The sequence below is a fragment of the Pempheris klunzingeri genome, chromosome 1, assembly GCF_042242105.1.
Source record: "Pempheris klunzingeri isolate RE-2024b chromosome 1, fPemKlu1.hap1, whole genome shotgun sequence".
Classification (NCBI taxonomy): domain Eukaryota; kingdom Metazoa; phylum Chordata; class Actinopteri; order Acropomatiformes; family Pempheridae; genus Pempheris; species Pempheris klunzingeri.
In genome coordinates this window covers 21,215,630-21,233,906 of record NC_092012.1, presented here as the reverse complement: position 1 = coordinate 21,233,906, position 18,277 = coordinate 21,215,630, and the positions used below count along the sequence as shown (strand labels likewise).

The window sequence follows — 18,277 nt, the reverse complement described above, 5'->3', positions numbered from 1 at the left end:
GCTTGGACTTGGCTTTGTCCTGATGAAACCCACAGATGCTGCTGCAGACCTGCTGACTTTAAGATCAAATGCAGCAGTCATGGTGCAGCCTGCCCATCATGTAGTGACCAGCATCCAGCACACTGCTCTTCAAGTTACTTGGTCCAATAAATGCATTCTGCTGTGTGATAATCGCTGGATTTAGATTTAGATAAAACAGTCTGTCTGGATTAGAGTCGGACATCACCTTCACACATAATATGCAATGATCTATTTAAATCAGATTGGGATCAGTGACGTCATTGGGCTGCGCCCCCTACGTTCAGCTTCTCTGCCACGTCATACAGAAGGGCTCCTGCTAGGCGGAAACAGCAGCCGAAAACACCCACGCTGTCCAGCCTAATGATGTGGCCCAACCTCATACAGAACTAGGAGAACTTCCCGGTTGTCAGTGAACGCTGCCTCATTCTGTGTATTCAACTGGGCCATCTCTTCTTGTCTGTTTTTGTGCCGGTGAGTAGTTAAGCCAACTAGCTAGCTGCTTAGCATGGCAGGCGGTTTCTGTAACGTTAATGAAGCTACAGTTCTGACACTGGCTTGGCTGGACGCTTTCCTAGAGTGAAGGTGGCCTCAGGTAGCTATTTGTCATGACAGTAGAAAACATACATGGTGTTATAGCTTATTACTTAATTAGATATGACCGTAATTAGGCTAATGAATTATTTCTAACGCTAAAATGTGAACAGTGTAATATAATTTGATACATTTCGTCAACTCGAACAGTGTGAAATGTAACACAGGAAACTGCACGTGAATACTAACTACTTAACAAGCTCTTAAAACAGTCATACTCTGGTTTATGTGTCCTGGTATTTACGACATGACATCAGTAAAGTGTAATTGTGTTTTGCTGCCATGGAAACCAGAGCTAGGACGCGTCTAGCTCCAGCTAATTACGTGAACTGATTAAAACTACCACCGAAACTTTTAGATTCCTAATTAGATTAGTTTCTGCCCAAAGCGACCACCAACAGCACTGGTAATGTTGTTACCTGTTGGCTGTGTAATATGAGTGGGCCTCCTCATATTCCATATCCTGGACTATATCCTGGACTATATCCTGGACTATATCCTGGACTATATCCTGACTGAGGGCTTCTGAATGGTGGGACCTCACAGTGTATTGTAACGTGCTCATGTACCACTGAAGCGTAGCAGTGAAGAGATGGCAGCTTTTACCAAGTGACATTGTTTGTTCTAAGTTTCACAGAACTTTGACCTGACAAACACAGATTTCCAGTCCAGACTGTCAGAATGCCCATGTTAGCTCACAGTGTCTGGCCTGGAGTTCATAATGTCAGTATATCATGGGCGTGTGTGTGTGGACTTACCTGTGTGTGTGCTTGTATGTTCCCCATGCAGCGGTTGTGGAATGCTGCTGGACGAGACTCCCCTTTTTGAGCCCTCCCTGCTGCAGGAGTTAGATTGGAGTAGCAACACAGTTCCCTTCTCTCCCTCCATCTCCCCGTCCAGCCCTGGGGAGGGCCTGGTGCTCAGGCCGCTCTGTACAGCAGACTTCAAAAGGGGTGAGTCAGATGGACAACATGTTCCAGGCCAGTACTTGTACTCTCACAAGAATATGACTCTGGTGAGCACATTGTGATAGAAGGTCTTGGTAATTGAATAAAAATCTCAACTTAACAGCAACTTAACAGTTTCATTTTTGTGTCCCAGGATTCTTTAAGGTTTTATCTCAGCTCACTCAGACAGGCGATGTCACACCAGAGCAGTTCACAAGTAAGTCATGCTTAGCATAATGCTGCTTCTATATAAGCCCTGATTATTTTGGTTAGAACATTGACCATCAACACGTCCAAAGTGTTCCCAAGTTTTTAAAGCATTTAAAGCTTAGAATTTGTGACAAAACAGTTGTTTTTATATTTGTATGTCATATTCTGTAAGCTACAACATAAAGTTTGATGAATGAAATAAAATATAAATTAAGATTTCTAACACAGGAAAATTGTCTGTTGGCTTCTAGAAAAGTTTGAGCATATGAAGAAGACAGGAGACTACTACATCATCGTGGTGGAGGACACAAATCTAGAACAGATTGTTGCCACGGCCACGTTGATCACAGAACACAAATTCATCCACTCTTGTGCTAAGGTAAAGTATTCCAGCAAGCAGTTTGTGTATATAAGTAACAATGGGTACAAAGTATTAACATAGTTCACCACCACTAACTAAAAACGTTACATATTTATTTCCCTAAAAACTAAATCTGCATAGGTAACAGAAGTCCTTTTTTTAGTGCTGAAAACAATTGAATTCATATGACTGAAGTGAAAACCGTCTCTGTTCTGTTCTGTGTGCAGAGAGGCCGGGTGGAGGAGGTGGTAGTGAGCGACGTGTGCAGAGGGAAGCAGCTGGGGAAACTGTGAGTAGACCTGAGCTAGTCTGACACAAAGACAGTCTGTTTTGGCTTGTTTTTATATAGAAGACCTTGTATTTGTCGCACAAATACCAACAGACTTAAAAAGGTTGTTCGTATGAGAGACTTATGTAGGAAATCTCTCGTCATTTGTGCTGATTTATTTTTTTTCTAAACTTTCCCCCTCCTCTCTTTTCTGTCCTTATAGGTTAGTTTCAACTCTTACTCTCCTCAGCAAAAGACTGAACTGCTATAAAATCACACTGGAATGTGCACCCAAAAATGTGGCTTTCTACCAAAAGTTTGGTTACAGCGCTTCAGATGAGACTTACATGCAGTGTCGATTCTTCGACTGAGGACAACAGTAGCTTTAAAGCTCCATTTTGGGGGGCGCGGAACACACCTTTACACGGCCACTGAGGTCACGACTCGCACCCATAAAGTGTCGTAAGAATCGGGAGAGCTGCCCAAGGATGCATCTGTGGCTGTGGTGCAGTTGAGTCGCTCCTGAAAACCCGTCGTGATCTCAGCACACTTGAGGACTGAGCCCTCCGCTCGGTCTGAAATCATCCTTTGCCCCTTTGGTAACCATGGCTACCTCACCAGGGTGGAGCTCTGTCATCTCACACTACCCCCCCCCCCCCCCCCCATTTGAAGAAAGGAATGTCAGTTACTGTTAATGTAAGATCTCACTGTGGTACATTAAGTAATTCAGTAACAGAGAACATAAATTATTTCTGCGACTACAATGCAGCTGTATGTAAATATAATTCCTTGGGATATCAAGACGGTACGAAATAAGTAGCATTTGTGAAGCAACTAAATGATTACATCATCTACTACAGGCAATAACTTCTCAAAATCACTACAGAACCAAGTATGTTTGAAGGATTTACCTTAGGTCATGATTAAAGCTTAAGTCTCACTCCTAACTCTCTGTTGCATTGATCAAGGGCACGTAACCAAAGAAAGCAGTTTTTTGTTCTTTAAATCTGATTTGCTTCTCCAAGAGACTGTGGGTTTTACTTGGGTTTCATTTTTCTAATTTGTCCTCTTTGCTCCAAAGTGCTGTCCATCTTAGCAGGACTTTGTTCCTTTGACAGTTGTGTTGCTAGAGATCTACAATGAAGGACGTGACGCATTACCATCAATTCAAGAGTGTTTCTAGTGAACAAAAAGGTTTATATTTCGTGAGGCAGTGCTGAGGAATTACGTTAAGTTCTTAAAAGTTTTGCTTTTGAAATTTGATCACAACTGTGAGACTGATGGAAGCATTTTGCGCTGGTTAATAGATAAAAATGACTTTTGTAAATGAACTATTTAAGTTTTACAATTATGCGGTTGTTCTGGAGAACAGGGGAACATATTTAATGTAATTTATTTCCAAATATGCAATAGTCACATAAAGAAATTCTATGATCCACTGTGTTTCTTGCTTATTTGTTGTAGAAATAGGTGTTTTATGGGACGGGCAGGTCTACTACTCATAGTTGTAGCAAAACATCCTTAGGTGTGATGAAGAGTGAAGAGCCTTTCAGCCTAACAAGAACAGCACAGGTAGGCCATTTTTTAGAACCCAGCCAGCCTCAAGATTTGAAAACTAATTCTAATGTAACTTTATTTCCATAGCTATTGTCACAGCAATTTTGTTTCTAAATGAATTCCTCCAAATTTCAGCCTTATGGATAGTCACATTCTCACACTCTTACAATAAAAAGTATAAGAAGCATTATTTGTGTGCAGCTGCAATATGTGTTAAAATTCTGACGTTCAGTAATACTTTAATTACTGGAGAGAATGTAAACCTGTGAAGCATTGCACAGCATTACATGATATAGAAGCACAGCTCGACAGGACTGAGTCAGACTTCTTTTTATTAAGCAGTGAGTTGTTATTTTTCCATTCCTTACTATCCCACGTTAAGCCTGATATATTAGTCCATAGTCCTATTACTCCCGAAACAAAGGCGTTAGCTATCCTTCTTCTCGTGTCCTCTGCTGGGCGACGTCTGGCTACTTTCCCTTTTGCCGACTGCCCCATCCTGGTCGTCTACACAAATTCAAGTATCGAAAGTGCATTATTGCAATACTGTCCCGCTGCAAATGCAAAATGCTTTAAATACTATAAAACTGCAAAAAATCTCCCATCAGTGCATACAGCTCAAGAAAAGAAAAAAAAAAAAAAAAGGAGTTATTAAATTTGCCCATTCCCCATCAGTACTCCATGTCTCAGACATGAGTGGTCACGCTCCCACCCCAGTCCCTTCCCCTTAGAAAAAGTTCAAATATGTACATTTTTAATCCCATTAAAAATGTAAAAAAAAAATTGAGTGCACTCTGCCACACGGCTAAATATCAGCGAAGCTCATCCGTTCTGTGCTGCTGTGACCTGCATTGCTCCAAAGTCCTCATCTTCCTCCAGGCTGCGTTTGCGGCTTCCTGTTGAAGAAATGTGGAGGCAAAAAAACATCGGAACATCAGTAACCGCATGCTGCATACATTGACACAAGCAGGTTCCCCCTTCATGATTAAGAGCGTTGACTTTAGAAAGGTTTTTAATACGGTAGCTGTAAAACCTCCTGGATAAAAAAAACCCCTGAACACTTCATAGTCTGTGCTGGATGAAGTTAGCATTATTCCAGGACAACAACAGCCTGGAGGGAGATCAGCAGCCAGGGCTCCAAGAGACTCAATGTTAGAGTCGGTTTGTGTCTATTACATAGAAACATTCATGAAACTGAGAAGACATGAATGAGGTTATGAAATCGTTTACAGTGAAGCTGGCTCTCATTTGCAGCAAAGACTCAAAGAAAAACTACTGTCAGTCATTTTGTATGAATGTGCACCTCACCTCTACAACACTGGTGTTAAATACTGTCAGCTATCTACTAACAAACAGCTAAGTCAGCCAGTGTGCTAATGCTTTTCTCTCATGAGAAACATTAAGGCTCTGCATTTCATTTTCTACTTTTAGTCCTACACAGCTTCAAGCTAACTTTCCTCTTCTGCAGCTCCAGTGGCAAAAAGAAACTGAGGAGACAAGGTGTGGTTAAGCAGGACTTGGTACAGTATGTACAAACCTGGCATCCCAGCTTGTAAGGAGAAGGACCTGCCCAACTGCATTGGTGACATCATTTTAATTGTCAGTTTGGCTAGGTAGATCGCTTCATATTCCTGGGAAACAGACACTCATTATTGAAGCTACAACAGCTACCATGAGTATGGAGTGATATACACTGTACGTTAACACACTGCAACAGCAAAACAAAACAAATGCCCCATTTATCTGACATCAAACTTAAACAATATGCATAACATGACGACATGATTGAAAAAGAGATGTTCCTTCCACGCCAGATGTCAGAATACTGAACAAACACTGGCTAAAAGAAAACTGCAGAGATGGCATATGTTTAATATGGGAAAATTATTTCTGCAGAGTCACATCAGAGTTGCATGTTGCAATAAATTGACACTTTGACTGTGTCCCTGTTGCTATGGTTACACATTTTTGATACATATTGGCACTCTGTGGCCAGCACATTCATTTAAAACTGAACAGACAATTTAACTGGAGCTGCTTCGAAGGCGTCCGTTACCAAATAATAATGGGCACCCTGCAGCTAATCAGAATTGAGCATTCACCCAGACCACAGTATACTTATACAGCGTTTTTAGATGTAAACATGCAAACATAGCACATGATCTGCTGCAATATTGCTGCTGTCCTTGTACAAGGGAATGAAAGGTTTAGAACCCTAGGTGCTGGTCCATTTTGCTACAGTCATCATAAAGACCGACACACCCTAGCCTTTAAGCCTTTTAAAGTCCAGGAACTCTAGATGCTACAGCCTGTTCAATAACAAGATGGCGGTGCCTTTACTTATAGTAATACTGAGTGAGTTGTACATGGTCACGTTTTAATTGATCAGATTTTGAAGCTCTGCGTCTTGAAGTCCAGACTAACCTGTAACTGATGCACAAAGCCCACATTGGGGTTGATGCAGAACCTCCTCTCCTGGACGTGGCTGAAAGCATCCCTATAGAGTGACCAAAGCAGAGAGACACAACCAAAGTTGTGAAGCACCGAAAAACATACAGTTGTATCCATTTATTTAAAATCATAAATCTGTAAAAAATAGAGAGCCATAATATCACCTGTATTTCATCCCAAATGTTTCCATAAGGTATGCAATCACTAAGGCAGCACTGGAAGAAAGAATACAGGAGACACACCTTTATATTGACAGCTGGAATTTAGGCTCCTCTGGGCTAGTCTCAGAATGTAGTCAAGGAAATTAGAAATGCAATACAAAAGGGTATTTAGAATACTTTAGCAGTTACATGTTGTGGTAATTCAGAGCATAGTGACATACAATACACAAAGTAAAATCATTAATAACATAACAAACCTCACCTTCTTGATATCCCTGCATTACCATGGACCAGTACCTTTCCTGAAAGAGCAACACAAAACATTGTAAGGACTTTTTTTCTACTTGACATTCTAAGTATGAAAAAGCGAAGCCTGCATACACACTCACCGCCTGTTGCTAAGCAGCTATCGATAAATTCTTTAGTCTGTTAGGAGAGAAGTGACATACAGCGCATCAGATGTAATGTAAATGTCACACCATTCAGTCAATGAAAGGCTTGCCAAGGACCAAAAAGCCCAGTTAGTAACTCACCGTAGGGAAAAATCTTATTATATTTTCCACTGGATTGTCAGCAATATCTAACACAAGGTATCTGCAAGACAACAAGTTAGTTGAAAACACTTTTTTCAAGCAGTTAGCAGTTCGCATCAAACACAGATGAGTTGTGGGAGTTCTTACCTAAATGTATGAGGAAAATTAGGTTTGATAAAATTGGCTTCGATGTCTTGGCGGACACACACAATATGCGTTACGCCCTGTGTCTCAAGAATTGGCAGCTGCACAAAGAGGAAGACGACAAATAATATGAGCTTCTAAAATTGGATCAAATAATGTCTTCATATACCAATGATTGAATTCTGCAGAATTACCTTGCTTTTCATTGCAGCCGAGTAGGGACCTAAAAACAGTCCCGGTAATATCTCCTGAAAATACAGATAAAGTAGGACATCATGAACATGAATCGTGTTCAAAGAATCACCCAAACCTATGATAATTCAACTGTATGCTGCCGTTATACTTAATATCAACAGAACTCTTCATCATGTCCAACATCTTCAGTAACACTGTTTCATTATCATCGTTACTTTCTGGGAAAACATGAGAGGAAACGTGGCGAACCCTCCTACAAGCAGGCGGCTGAGACACATTTTCTAGAACATTTTGCCTTGAGCTGAATGTCATCACCGTAGCTAGGGATTGTGACATTAACTATACTTTCAGGAGCATGGCTTCAGACACAGCTCTAAAATGTGGGAGGAATAAACCCGGTGAATGCACAGCTCCTGCAGCACAGTGACCCACAGCCAAGCTCAGACATGACAACAAGGACACCGTGCTGTCAGGGAGGCTCTTCCCTCTTCCCTCATCACTGACATACCTGCATGTCTCGTCTCATTGGATAAGCCCAGTCCTGTGAGGGGAGCATTAAAAAGCAAGGTTAGAAGCTGAGGGACCTTCAGTGTTTCTACCATGTGAGGCTGCTGGAGGTTTCTGAGCCAGCAGACAGGGCTAGACATGAGAACCGGTTTGCTCAGTGTGACTACATACGTGGCTCCTCAGTGTTGGTACAGAGGACAGTAGTTAGCCATGAAGACAGACACCGACACGAACGTATTCAAAGGAAAGACACGAGGCTATTTCACATATTCACGTTACGTGTTCTGCTTAGAAATACACCGAATTTCCAGCTGGGCGCATATTTTAGCAGGAGTGGCGGTTAGCTCAGATTAGCCAGACGGACTGTGGACATGTCGGCTAACGCTCACCAGAAGGTCCTCCTTGGTCGCGGGCAGAGACGGGAACTGAAGTTTGTTGTCCTCGTCCATCCTGCTGTGTGTTCGGCCGCCGCCGGCCCGGCTCCGCTCGCTGTATCGACGTTCCTCACGGCGGGGTTAGCTGGACAATCGATGCAATTTGTTTTGAGGCTCCACATGCATGTCCGCCATGCTGTCCCCTGACAGATGTGTCACGTGACTGCACGGTAGATGGCAAACAGGCTCGCGGGGGGAAGGAGAGCAACGGCGGCGTCTCGCGGTGGGTTTAAGAATCGCACCCAGTACGGAGTCCTGGTGGAGGAGGCGGCGGGGCTGCATGGGAGGTGTGTGAGGCCCTGTGAAAACTAAACCTCAGACATTTTCTTTTAAGGTAACAGTGTCCTATTTAGGTTGGGGTCGAGAATACAATCTACCACCTTGTTTTCAGTGGAAACTTTCTCAATACCACGTCATATCAAGTTCAGACTTGCGTACTTGGTAATTCGGTCTCCGCAAGTCTGACTGGAGGTCCAGACTCCGGAGGAGGCACGACGTCACTCTGCATTTGAAACGGCAGCGGACTTGATGACGTCACCATCTCAGCTCTCAATACGTACTACTCCGGTTATCGCCATTAAAATATACATTTACAATAAAACGAAATATGATATTAAACACAACTCTGTCTCGTTTGTTTCCGCTTTAAAAACCACATTAACATTTAAAACATTAAAAACAAAAAAAGTTAAAGTAGGGTGCATGTTGTCAAATCGACCATAGATTTGAATTTTAAAAGCTATAAACTCGCATACAAATCTTAAAACTACACCCCGTAACATAACAAATGTAGTGTTTTCAAAATTAAAACTGTTATATGTTTTGTCCGCCATTTCCACTATTGCCGCTGGTTGGTACGAAAAGCATTCTGGGATACGTCACTGTCAGAAGTCACCACCCGATGCATCCTCGATAAAATGGGCGAAGCAAGAACGCATCCGGGCATTTGGACCGTACTTAGCTTGATGCGGACTTTGAATTAGACCAGTACTGCGAATGATGACTTGTTACAAGTCTACAAGAACACAAGTTGGAGAAGGGCTTAGTGGGAAAGGCCCGCTAGAAGGGTCCAGTACTTCTGTCAGGTCATCACATGAAAGAACAGTAAATGAAGGAATGTACGAGTTTCTTTCGTCTGTTGTTTGAATATATGCAATGCTTTGTAATTTCATGCAGATGCACCCAAAGCTAACATTAGAGCTAGCCTTAGCTAACACGGCTATTGCTAGCCTATCCACTGTCACCAAGTAGTTAATTAATAACTGCATTATTTTTACATGTTAATTGGTAGAGTGCGAAACCTTTTAGAGCATATCAAAGTCCACATCACAGAACATCAACCAGGCAAACATCTGGAATATTATTCACCAGAAGCACTTGGAGTGAGTGACTGGTTGTGTTTCGTGGCATAACCTTAAGCTGTTTCCCACTGACAGACATGTCCATTAGAAGAAGACATGTTATTCTCTCATGGTGATCTGTCTTTATGTAGTCTGAAATGACCATGTGTATTGATTATCTGTGACAGTAGAAAATGTCTAAGTTATGCCACAGTGATAGCATCCTTAAATCATGGTTAGTCCTTGTTTAACACGGTTGGACAGCTTTAAATAAGCTAGCTAGCTCAGGTGAAGAAGTGATCAAACAGAAGTGATGCACAAAAAGACTGAAGTTGACCAGCTGTTACCTCCAAACTCCAAAGGTGGATATGTGAGGAATAAAGTAGTGACTTTTCCTCCAACAATTGTACATATTGAACTTTACAGAAATGTGGCTACCATGTATTCATTGGTTTTTCTTTTATTCTTTGAATTTTAATTTTTACGAATAATTGATTTTAATTACTGTACCTACTTTATGTTTAATAATTTATGTTTAATAAATTTAATAACAATGAACATTTCTGAAAACAGGTAAAACAGCAACAACAATAGCAAAACATAAATTGATAAAATGATAAAATATATGAACGTTACTAATTAGGCCTACGTATTCTTTTGAAATCAAATTTACCTTTAAATCAAATTGTCTTTAGTTAATGGCAACTACTTCAAAATGATTTATGCAGGATGAGAGTAAACAATAACACATTTTGAATTATTTTTTGCGACCATTCTGAAAAACCCCTTAATTGCTGACTCCTCGTTAATTAAATAACAATAACACCACAACTGTTGCTAGAAATACAAGCAGAAATGTGTCAGCTTCTCCTGTTTTTTCAGGTCCATATGAGACACTTACATTACATAATTATTACAGCCGTCTAGCGGCTTGGCTTAAGTAATTAAATTAAAGAAACCTTTAATGTGCATTGTTGGTTAATAGATTTTAAAGTCTACTTGAAATGAATTTAAAATAAATGTATTCAGTCACTTCAGTATCATTAGTAAAAGCATGCAGCACTTTAAGACGATGCTGTAGCTCCGTGTGTGTGCAGTCCTGATGTGCAGGTGTGTTCATGTCAGTGCTCAGCTCTGTTGTAAGTAATCAGAGATAGTAAATTCACATCAGGGAAAATCACAGCCTGATATCATCTAAATGTAGATTACATTCATTATTTACCCACACACTTTGACTGAACTGTCTGATTTTTCTTTCTCTTATCATATCTCTCTCTTCTTCCTCAAATCTCTCTACAGCTCTCCCGTCTTTTATTTCTTCTGCCCTCGTCCCTCTCTACCATCCACCCCTGTTCTATAATCACTTCAACAAAGACTGATAATGAGAGAAGGAAAATGAAAAATGTAGATGCTTGTTTGGTCTCTCAGACGTGTCATCATCTGTTTGTTGTTGTGTGACAGTGTGACAGTATTTCTGATTTTTGTTTACCGTCTGGTCCGTGGGAGGGGACGCCACTTTTTTCCCAGATCAGAGGGAGATGTAATCTCACAGTAGAACTACTCCAGTCGCCAAAGCCATATATGTGTGTGTGTTTTTCTGAGTGCTCACAGTGTGTTTATGTGCTTTGCAGCACGATTAATCAGCTTGCAAGGTGCCACTAAAAGTCATTTCTTATCAGTGGCAGATACATCCCCTACTGCTGCTGCACACACTTTGAAAAAGAAGCTTTGAGGAATGTCAATTTCATGCATTTTAGTTTGAAAAACTTCTATCATTTTATCTATCTTATCAACTTTATTTCCCTCTGTGAAATCTTCATCAGCTTGCTTAAAAATACCACACCACTGGGGTCTCCCTCTGAGATGGTCTCCCTGTTGTGCTGACATCCTGGTGACAACGGCTCTTTGATATTCTGCTGTTCCAGGCTGAGTCACAAATTAGCAGCCATGCCAAAATCCTTTGGCAGAAATGTTGTGGCACGAGATGAAGGAGGAAACAGAGTCGGAATGAAAAGGAGAAAGCAAAAAGCGATACATGGAAAAGATAAGTCAAAAAAAAGAAGCTAAGCTGCTCCTGAGCTAATTCAAACACAGGAGGAGCAATATAGGGTTTAGTGTGTTGCCCCAGGAGCCGGTCTACTGCGTTAAACTCATGCTATTACATTATTATTACAGCAGCAAGTGCCTCATCATTTTCTGCAGTCACACAATTACCTGAGCTTCATAACATACTTGTTATTGTAATAGCCTCTTTGGATACAACAGGGCAAATCATTAGACCAAAGTCAGTCTCCCTGTACTTCCTGACTTCCCCTGTTTGCCTGTAGTTCTCAGTCTTAAGCCCATTCCTGCCTGTTACATTTTTAAAAACAAGTCAAAAATATACTGTTTTATTTAAAAGAAAGATCAAGTATTGTATTTTTTAAAGCATTCTAAGTTCGTGTTCTGCTTTCAGTCTATAGACTGCAGCAGATAGCTGAAAGGAAATGTGGAGTGACGTGCAACAAAGATCCCCTGATGGACTCGGACCAGGCATGATGCATTTATTTTTCTAAAACAGCTGGGCACTGAAACAGGTGTCAGCAGTGCATTTTTTCAGGAGAAAGCACCAGTGAGCAGCGTTTGTTCATGCAGGTCACTCATGGCAGGACGAGAAGCCAGGGTAAAGGTGTTCCCTGAGGCACAAACGCTCCACTACTGACCCCCACTGGCCTGGACAGGTTCCAGCACTGGTCCCGTTTACAGTGAACAAACAGAATGTTAATCCCTAAACAGTTCATTTTAAATCAGTGTAAGATAAAGAAAGACACATTCTGTGTGGGTCACACATAGATGGCGTATGGACAACTGTAGCCGCTGGTTTAAGCCAAAACGATGTCAGATCAAAGAGTGTCCTCATTGATTAAAGCATCAGACTGTGCTTCAATCAAGGCCTTACACAGGCAGTAAGCGCCTTATGTCTGCCTGTGTTAGACCTTGATTGAAGCACAGCCTGATGCAGTGTTCAGTACTGGGCAGAGTTATGGGTTAGACTTATCTCCAACAGAAAGACTGTGCAGCTCCTGCCTGTGCTCAGTGGCTGATTTAAGTACAGTCTGATGTGTTGATCAATAACAGGGACTCCTTGATCTGACGTATTCCATTTAAATTAGTTACTGCAGTTGTCAAGATGTCATCTGTGCATGCTGGCACGGCACTGCTGATCTCTGATAAACACTGTGAGTAATAAGAGGAAAAAACCTTTTGTTTTCTTGTGATAACGGGTTGATTATCTCGAGATAACAGAGCTTGTTTTCTCGAGATAACCAAATAATTAGCATTAAGAAATAACTGCATGGAGCTTACGTAGTTTGGAGCTCTGTGACACTGAGGAATAAGCTAGATCAGGCTGTGATTACACAGACAATTGTTACTAGGACAATGCAACATTTAATATGTTGATAGTCATCCACGCTCAGGCAGCCCAGGAGACACTGGAGTCATGTCCTAAAAATAATATTTGATATAATATTCATTTATATTCGTTTTAGAATATCATCATGACATTACGTACAGTATGTACTGTTATCTTTCTGTCTTAATAAAGGGCTTACTTACTTGACTGAGACACCAAATGCTCTCCATCTTGTCCTCAGTCGTCCCTCTGATCTGGTTGGGAGTGAGCATTTGTTTTCCCTCATCATCCTGGATGTACTGAGCAAAAGTCGCTGTCTTATCTCTGTGGCGATCTGCCCCAGAGTAAAACTACAACTGACTGAATTAGTTAAAGAATCACTGAGGTATTAATAATAAGACCTGCAAGACTCTTTTGATAATGTTTGTAATGATTTCCACACCTGTGTCTAGTAAAGTCAATGTCACCTAAATGAAAAGAGTGAGTTATCTTTAACCTAGTGATATTAAATGAATAAACAGGTATATCATGTGTAAGCTGCCATACATTTCCTCCTGTGTCTTTATATGAAGTCACTTTCTTTCCAAGTCAGAACCTTGTGCTAACCTTTTCTCCCACATGATGTGAATGACAGGAGCTCAGGTGGAAGAACGCCTCCTCCATTCATTTCAGGGCTATTGTTCTTTTTTAACCGTGGCTCCTGCTATTAGCATGACCACCTCTGAACCCCAGACCAGCACAGGTTTGAGCTATTTCAGTCAAATATCTTAAGTGGCTCCTAGCAACACAAAGGAGCAGTCAGACCTGGATCAGGAAGAGAGATCCCCTCTTAAAACCAGGCGTGGGAGAATAGTCCTGTCTATGTGCTATATCTATGATGATGGAACAGCTAGTGCTGGAGATGAGATTTCTTTCTACGTCAAAGGCATTTACACTGAGCCTTACTGCTAGACTAGATGTTAACAAGCCACATGAATAACAAAGAAGACTTTAAGTTTGGTCACTAACAACAGTTAAAACCAAAAAAGCAGACTGAGACATTTTCCCGCCCCTAAAGTAATGAAGGTCAAATAATGTTGGAGATTTCAAGAGAGCTGTTAATGCACAAAAAGCATTGGCAGACAGCACTTTTATAAACGGTTCCTAAGTGATTTACAAGGTTGAATCAGGATTAAAACATTTCAGGACTGAAGTACCGACAATTAATTGAATAAAGAGAATGATAAAACTGAATAAAATAATATGTTATAAAAGCAACAACAATAAAGCAGAAGATATGTGGGAAATAAAACGGCATGCTAGAATTCATAAGCTTTTTAAACAGATACGTTTTGAGAAGTGATTTAAAATGACTCCTTTCGTGTCATTCTCTGGGGCTACTTATTCCCCAGAAAGGATAGAATTTAATGAATGTAATTTTTCAGACCACAAACACTACCGCGAGCAACACCTAGTCATAAACAGGCTGTTGTGAAGGCCATTCAACATTACTCCTCTCAGACGCTTTTTTTTTCAACCATATGCATAAAGTCACTGTAATATAATACTTGAAATAAAGAGAATAAGACTTTTATTCAGTCGTGTTTAGCTACACAGCTGGGTGTCTGCAACACACCGATGGTATGCAATAACTGGTGTAAAATAATATTCTCCCACTTTATACAGTTTTATTCGCGGTTCATGGAGACAGCGGTATCCTGCAGGCAGGAGCGCACATACAGTCACACACAGTTGTATGACAAACCACTGAAGCGCCACCCTTTTTTCACTCAAATGAAATACAACTACATGGAGCTGACATTTTTGTGTTACAATAAATCTGCTGAGGTGTTTCCTCTGTTTAATTCTACATGATTAAAAGAATAAACACAACTTTACAGGCAAATCAGGACAATCAAAATAGTTTTAAATGACTCAACATTTAATAGGCCTCTAAATAAGAAATGTAGTGTCCCCTTAAAGTAGAAGGGGGGGGGGTTGATTAGGTTTGACTTTTAAGAAAACCTCCCTGTCTATTTGACACTGAGAGACAGTTCAGTGGGACTCATCAACAAACATCTGTCCATGATGTTGCCAGTGGTGCCAACACAAGTTAATGGGATTTCACACTGACAGATTAACACTTGGAATATTTCTTTATTCTCTGAGTACGGCTCGCTTGAACCTGTTAAAGTGTCATCGTATTTCACAGATTAAAACCATAAGATACACTTAACCCTGGGTCGGCTGAGAATCAATACAATCTATGGATCATAAAGCCTGCGTGCTGCTCTGACAGCCTGATGTGCCTTTTGAAAGAAGTTTCATTCTATGTGAAACAAACAACTCGGCGCCCCTTTTAACGCAACATAAACTGCATTTTCATCATCAGGACGTATTATGGGATAGGCGACGAAAAGACAAATTAAAACCTCTGCAAGTAATGACTTTTTTACTGAGATCAGCTGATATTAGACAAGCATATGTGCTGTGAGTCACTTTGAACTGAAATATACTGTATGTCTACAACCGATATAGCTCTGTTTGTCCTCTACTAGTCATGTCTCCACAGAAAGTGGAACTCGAGACTCTAGAATTTATTTTCTATCAGGTCAAACTGGTCCTGCAGAACGTGCATTCATACCTATGTGGCAATTTCTAATCTAAATGATTGTAGATACCAGCATGGATTTATGAACTAGCTGATGAAGGGGCATCTTAAATGTTCTTTCAGATCATAATATGTATAATGAATAATTTTAAATGCAGTAAATGACATGTCTGAACCCAGCTGGTCACTTGAAGGGTGCATCACTTTACTGATCTACATATCTTTACATTCTTATTTACATGTCTGAATGTTATTGTCAGGTTATTCATCCATGTACCTGGTGACAGTCAGTCGCCATGTTTGGTCGGACACCTGTGAGGCCTGTCTGCTACAGAGTGGATGGCTGATAACAAAGTGTTCCTGTTAAATTATGCCAGAACACTTATATTTTTCAGCTGACATACTGTGAACATGAACATGCTGCCCCCAGGGTGCCCCGCACAGAAGAGCTCCCAGTTAAACTTTGAACCTGGATGATGAAGACTAAGCATTGATGTTTTGTTGAGCTTTCTGATGAAAAACAGATACAAATTTTAACTTGAACACAAACAGAAAAACAATAGTGACCATCTTATTTGCCCATATCTACTGAATCATGCTTTTATAGTCAATAAAATTGTGACAGTGATACAACAGCTGCTATGAACAGAGCCCACAGAGGTAGAGGAAGCATTATACCTAAACCTAAATATCTGTCTCAAACTTTGCACACTATCCCAAAGGGGGCCTGTTCAGAGTGGCATTACTTTTCATAAATCATATTCATGGTCATTGATAGCACATTGGGAGAAAAAACTCAAACCCTAGAAAATAATAAAACACAAAAACTTCTACATCTTCGACTATTAAATGCCATCAGTGTCAGACACGTTATTTACTTGGGAAATTGTGGCATCCCAGTGTTCTCGCTGATAATGCACTCATGAGTGCAGCTGCTTAGGGTGTATAGGTGGGTGTTCCTTTGGGTGCTGCAGTGGCACTCAATAGGACTGAGATCAGGAGAACACAGCGGCTAGATAATTACTGTAATTTTATCTGAATGTTCCTCGAGCCCCATTCTTGGATGAATCTAGCACTCTGACAGGGTGAATTAGCTTTAAGACATTACCCATAAGGCCCCTGGGGATACATGCATAATGGCCAAGATAGTAAAGATTTATATTAGTTTACTGTACCCTACAGCTGGAGTAGCTTCATGCTCTGAGGGAATGTGACAGACTTAATGTAAAGTCACTTTATAAAAGTGACCTTCTCTGATGGGTTCTTTATAAATATTCATGTTTCCCACACACATAGATGTAGGAAGCTCATTGTGCTCCAGTAGAGCCGCTGCATTCTATAAGGACAGCCCTAGGGTGGCAAGTGTCTTGCTTGTTTAGTCCCCACCTGACTCTTTGCTTCTATAGTAACAATGAAAGAGATTATTCAAAAAGTACCATCGTGACAAATGTGCTTATAGAACCTGCCTTTTGTGTTATTCTACAAATCTTACATGTTTGCCTGCACGTCTGATCATCAGCTACTCACTTTCAAATAGTTTGCACTAGATGGCAGTCAAAGATTAACATTGGGGAGCCAAAGGGAGCACTGGCAGCAGCTGGTGTTTGGTGCGTTTGGTTCAGGTGATGGGTGAATCTTTTCAGTGAATATTCACAGCTCTTTGTTTGAGACAAGGTGCTGAAAACAGATCATAGATGCACGCTCACTCGCTCCAGTGCACCTTTCATTTTGACACTGCCTTCAGCCCAAGGGCTTTTGAGTTTGGCTTGATGAAAAAAAGCCTGGAGCTTGAAACATTATCAATATTAAAGTGGATGTCAGAGCAGATTAGCACACTGGTTTGCTTTTGTTGGCCCATACAGTAGATATACTGTTTGCCCGTGGTTGTTTAGAATGACTGGAGACACTTTGGATAATTAGAACAACTTAAACATTTCTTCCATAAAAAAAGTTTTGTTTTAAACAGACACTTTAAACACACCATCATTCAACCTCTCACTGGTTATTCAGTCTGTGGCTGAGGCTCAGCACATCGTTACTAAATTGCTGATTACAGACGTAAAGCGATACAAATGAGGAGGTTGCCCCTGATGCTTAATTGGTAGGATGTAATAATGGCGCGGTGATATGTGGGCCCTTAATTGTATGTTTACTGCACTATTTATTGGAGAGCGTCCCTCCCCTGGCTGGTCGCTGATGAGGTGATCTGTGTTTCCGCTGGCGTGCTATCAATCCTGCTTCATTAAGGACACACAGGATAGGAAGTGAGAAGAACACAGAGTCTGCCTTTCAGCTTGACGTGGGCAGAGGAGTCAGCCCTGTTAATGAATTTCAAATTCCCACTGACAGGAGACGCAAGTAGGAAAGCAATCATGAAAAAAAATAGAGATCAGAGCCCCTCGGTTGATTTGTGTGTTTAGATACTGCCAAATGAAGTTATTGAGTAAGGAAATAAAGTTGGTGATTTTAAACTAAACAACCTCTCTTTCTGGTCATGACAACCTAAATAAATCATACAGATACTATAATGTGTGTGTGTGTGTGTGTGTGTGTGTGACTGTGTGCGGATACAG

At 40.9% G+C, this 18,277-nt stretch overlaps 2 protein-coding genes across 2 annotated transcripts; one reads left to right on the top strand and one right to left on the bottom strand.

Annotated features, from left to right (window-relative positions):
• Positions 1 to 363: 363 nt before the first annotated feature.
• On the top strand, positions 364 to 3,823 carry gnpnat1 (glucosamine-phosphate N-acetyltransferase 1). The gene is made up of 6 exons (XM_070831139.1): positions 364 to 492; positions 1,402 to 1,565; positions 1,714 to 1,776; positions 2,021 to 2,148; positions 2,358 to 2,419; positions 2,622 to 3,823. Exons 2-6 carry the CDS (start codon positions 1,412 to 1,414, stop codon positions 2,767 to 2,769), a joined length of 555 nt encoding a protein of 184 aa, XP_070687240.1. The 5' UTR covers positions 364 to 492; positions 1,402 to 1,411; the 3' UTR covers positions 2,770 to 3,823.
• Positions 3,824 to 4,270: 447 nt separating this feature from the next.
• On the bottom strand, positions 4,271 to 8,522 carry styx (serine/threonine/tyrosine interacting protein). The gene is made up of 11 exons (XM_070856470.1): positions 8,336 to 8,522; positions 7,948 to 7,980; positions 7,439 to 7,492; positions 7,248 to 7,345; positions 7,101 to 7,161; positions 6,957 to 6,993; positions 6,830 to 6,869; positions 6,571 to 6,621; positions 6,380 to 6,452; positions 5,493 to 5,586; positions 4,271 to 4,851 (listed from the first exon to the last, which is right to left on the bottom strand). Exons 1-11 carry the CDS (start codon positions 8,393 to 8,395, stop codon positions 4,778 to 4,780), a joined length of 675 nt encoding a protein of 224 aa, XP_070712571.1. The 5' UTR covers positions 8,396 to 8,522; the 3' UTR covers positions 4,271 to 4,777.
• Positions 8,523 to 18,277: the final 9,755 nt, after the last annotated feature.

Bases quoted from the DNA above. Each gene is read 5' to 3' on its own strand.
- gnpnat1 (XM_070831139.1), top strand. From the start codon at position 1,412: ATGCTGCTGGACGAGACTCCCCTTTTTGAGCCCTCCCTGCTGCAGGAG. The intron at 1,566-1,713 runs GTGAGTCAGATG...TTTGTGTCCCAG, and splicing joins TACAGCAGACTTCAAAAGGG to GATTCTTTAAGGTTTTATCT. The intron at 1,777-2,020 runs GTAAGTCATGCT...GTTGGCTTCTAG, and splicing joins CACACCAGAGCAGTTCACAA to AAAAGTTTGAGCATATGAAG.
- styx (XM_070856470.1), bottom strand. From the start codon at position 8,395: ATGGACGAGGACAACAAACTTCAGTTCCCGTCTCTGCCCGCGACCAAG. The intron at 7,493-7,947 runs GTATGTCAGTGA...CTGTATTTTCAG, and splicing joins CAATGAGACGAGACATGCAG to GAGATATTACCGGGACTGTT. The intron at 4,852-5,492 runs GTTTGTACATAC...TTTCTTCAACAG, and splicing joins CTTACAAGCTGGGATGCCAG to GAAGCCGCAAACGCAGCCTG.